General features: G+C 43.7%; 1 protein-coding gene across 1 annotated transcript; it reads right to left on the minus strand.

Annotated features, from left to right (window-relative positions):
• Positions 1–1,556: 1,556 nt before the first annotated feature.
• LOC145954886 (uncharacterized) lies at positions 1,557–2,420 on the minus strand. Its single transcript, XM_083069572.1, has one exon. It carries the CDS (start codon positions 2,418–2,420, stop codon positions 1,557–1,559), a length of 864 nt encoding a protein of 287 aa, XP_082925698.1.
• Positions 2,421–2,958: the final 538 nt, after the last annotated feature.

Raw genomic sequence — 2,958 nt, forward strand, 5'->3', positions numbered from 1 at the left:
TTTCCACTCATGCCCCCGGGTATAGAGGGAACTGTTGTGTGCAAAGGTTCGTGTGCAGTTTATATTTCAAACAATTGCGAAAATTTAAACATCCAACAGTTATTAAAGCCAATCAGGAAAAACATATTATCATACAAGCGAGGGGTAATGAAGTAATTTTAAACTATCATTTTAGAAATAATCCATCACTAAATGGGACTGACTCTCGAGAATTTCCCCAGTGGAGTCGCCATCTGTCGCCACCCGCCGAAACGGACCTTGGCATTCGCGACGATGGTTGGACTCTTTTTAAGTTTTGAAAGATGATGGATTGTTAGGACGACTTATTCTCAAACTGAGACCTCATCGAACTAACAATTTTGTTAAATGATTCTCACCAATCCATGTTAATCCCAAGCGGGACCCTCCATGGATTAGTGGTTTTCGCAAAAAGGGGTTCTTGGAGTCGCCACCAATGTTTTACTCAAAACATTGGAAAAAGATATAAGGCAATTGATTTTCACAAATCAACTTGGCCATCACAACCAGAGTTGGGTAAGGGAGTCGATTACGTGCGGGGAAGGTGTTAGCACCCCACAACGCCCCTTTTGGGTTCCCTATGACGGATTATTTCATAAATAATAGCGTAAAATTACTAAATTACCCCTATTTATTTGAAACGATTATGAGTAAAATATTTACATGATGAAAACTCTAAACATGCAATGCAACAATCAAAAAGCAATAAATAAAAGTGGTAAAAGAAGGGATTTGGAAAGAAACCTTCGAAGCGGGCTTTTATATATTCAAAACGAAGTTCAGGAGGCTTTTTGGCGCTCCTTCCCACTACACGTCCGCTCGCTCCTTTCCCTAAAGATAATTTTTACTATGGAAATCAAAGAGATTTCCCTTCGACTTGTTCGAGTCTCAAGCTAATGGCTCATGACTCAAGAACTTCGTCGGATTGGCTCTCGGAGAGACTTCTAGGGCAGAGAATAGCTCAAAAACCCAAGAATACTCAGCACGAGGGTGCAGAAGTCTCGAAAAAGTGTGGGAGGATGTGCAAATGACGTCCTATTTATAGGATTGAGGCGCAATACGGCCTGGGAGGTCAATACGGCCCGTACTGATTTTTTGAACTACAGTACGGCCGTATTGAATTTGGTACGGCCGTACTGAAGTTCAAAAACTTTAGTATGGCCGTATTGAATTTGGTACGGCCGTACTGAAGTTCAAAAACTTTAGTATGGCCGTATTGATTTCACTACGGCCCGTACTGAGTTTTTGAACTACAGTACGGCCGTATTGAATTTGGTACGGCTGTACTGAAGTTCAAAAACTTCAGTACGGCCGTATTGATTTCACTACGGCCGTATTGTAGTTCAAATGGCTCAGTACGGCCGTACTGAACCTCTGGGAAGGCGTATTGGGCTCCAATCCTCACACACCCTTATTCTAAGCTACTTTAAGACTTCTAGACCTACAAAGAATCATCCTAGGGTCTTCCAGGAGTCCTTCCGGCTGACTTTCCTTCGGTCTTCGAGAGTCTTTGAGTCTTATTTCCGACCCGGACAATTTTAGGGGTCTACAGCGCCTCGACTCTTTGGAGGGGTGGTGGCTATGGTGACTGCATTGATCCCATCCTCCTTCTTCTTCCCGTAGGACTTCTTGTAGTCGTAGCTCCCCGAAGGCTTTCCTATTTTACCGCTTTTCATACCCTGCTCCACCCTTTCACATATGGTGACTATGTCGGCGAAAAGGGTCGAGGTATTCCCTATCATCTTATCATAATAGGGGCCGGTTAAAGAGTTGATGAACAAGGTCACCATCTCCTTGTCGGAAAGCGGAGGCTCTACTTGTGCTGCCAGCTCCCTCCACTTCTGCGCATAAGCTTTGAAAGGTTCACCCCCCTTCTTGCTTAACCCTTGCAAGTCAGATCTGTCGGGGACAAGATCAATATTGTATTTGTATCGTTGCAAGAAGGCGTCAGCGAGCTGCTTCCATGTTTGGATCCTTCCTCCCTCCAGCTGCATGTACCAGTTGAGGGCCGCATCCGATAAGCTTTCCTGAAAATAGTGTATCAGGAGCTTCTCGTTGTTCACATGGGCGGCCATCTTCCGGCAGTACATCGTCAGATGCCTTTTTGGGCAAATGGATCCCGTATACTTTTGGAAGTCGGGACTTTTGAACTTGGGCGGAAATTGGATATCCTGTACCAAGCACATTTCAGCGGCCTCCTGAATGTCAAAGCTATGACCTTCCACCGCTCTTAACCTCTCTTCCAAAGCATTTAGGTGGTCCTTGGACGCGTCTCCTGTGTGACAAGCACCGTTGTCATCATGTTGGATCTTGCTCATGGTTTCGCACATTCGAGCCATTTGCTCCTTGGGCTGCCTAAGCTCTTCATTCAGCTCGCGGTTTTTTTCCATTAATGTCTCCATAGCCTTTCTCTTTTGGGTCCTCTTGAATACGGAGTGCTGAGAAGCCACCTTCGAAGGATAACAATAGATTTCTATTAAGCTTATTTATGGACCAACTGAAGGGAATTCCTAACAGGATGACGCTTGCCCTTATGAAGGTAGGTGTCCCTTTTCATAATATTTTTACGATATGACAAAGGTTACACTGATCCTTAGAAGGTCGGTCATCATCGGGGCCCCTTTTCATAATTTTACGATATGACAAAGGTTGCACTGATTTTTGTTGGGTATTCCTATCAGTTCTAGTATATGTATAGCATACAAGCGCTTCACTATATTTTTTGTTTATATTTTTAGACAAAAGAAAGGGAATAATGACAAAAGGCAGACGAACTTCTTTTTTTTTATACAAACAACTATGCAACAATCATATGCTCAAACAATTATAACCCACGAGCAGTATAAATCCATGGTCTGTGGTCCCTGTCGAGAAAAGTGCATTGTATAGGACGATTCTAATCTCACTGGTCTTAAGGCCCCCAAGGTGCCCCCATTATAG

The sequence above is a fragment of the Cajanus cajan genome, chromosome 2 (assembly GCF_000230855.2).
Source record: "Cajanus cajan strain Asha chromosome 2, NIPB_CcT2T_4, whole genome shotgun sequence".
NCBI lineage: Eukaryota > Viridiplantae > Streptophyta > Magnoliopsida > Fabales > Fabaceae > Cajanus > Cajanus cajan.

Excerpts from the sequence above, each read along its gene's own strand:
- LOC145954886 (XM_083069572.1), bottom strand. The coding sequence starts at position 2,420 with ATGGAGACATTAATGGAAAAAAACCGCGAGCTGAATGAAGAGCTTAGG.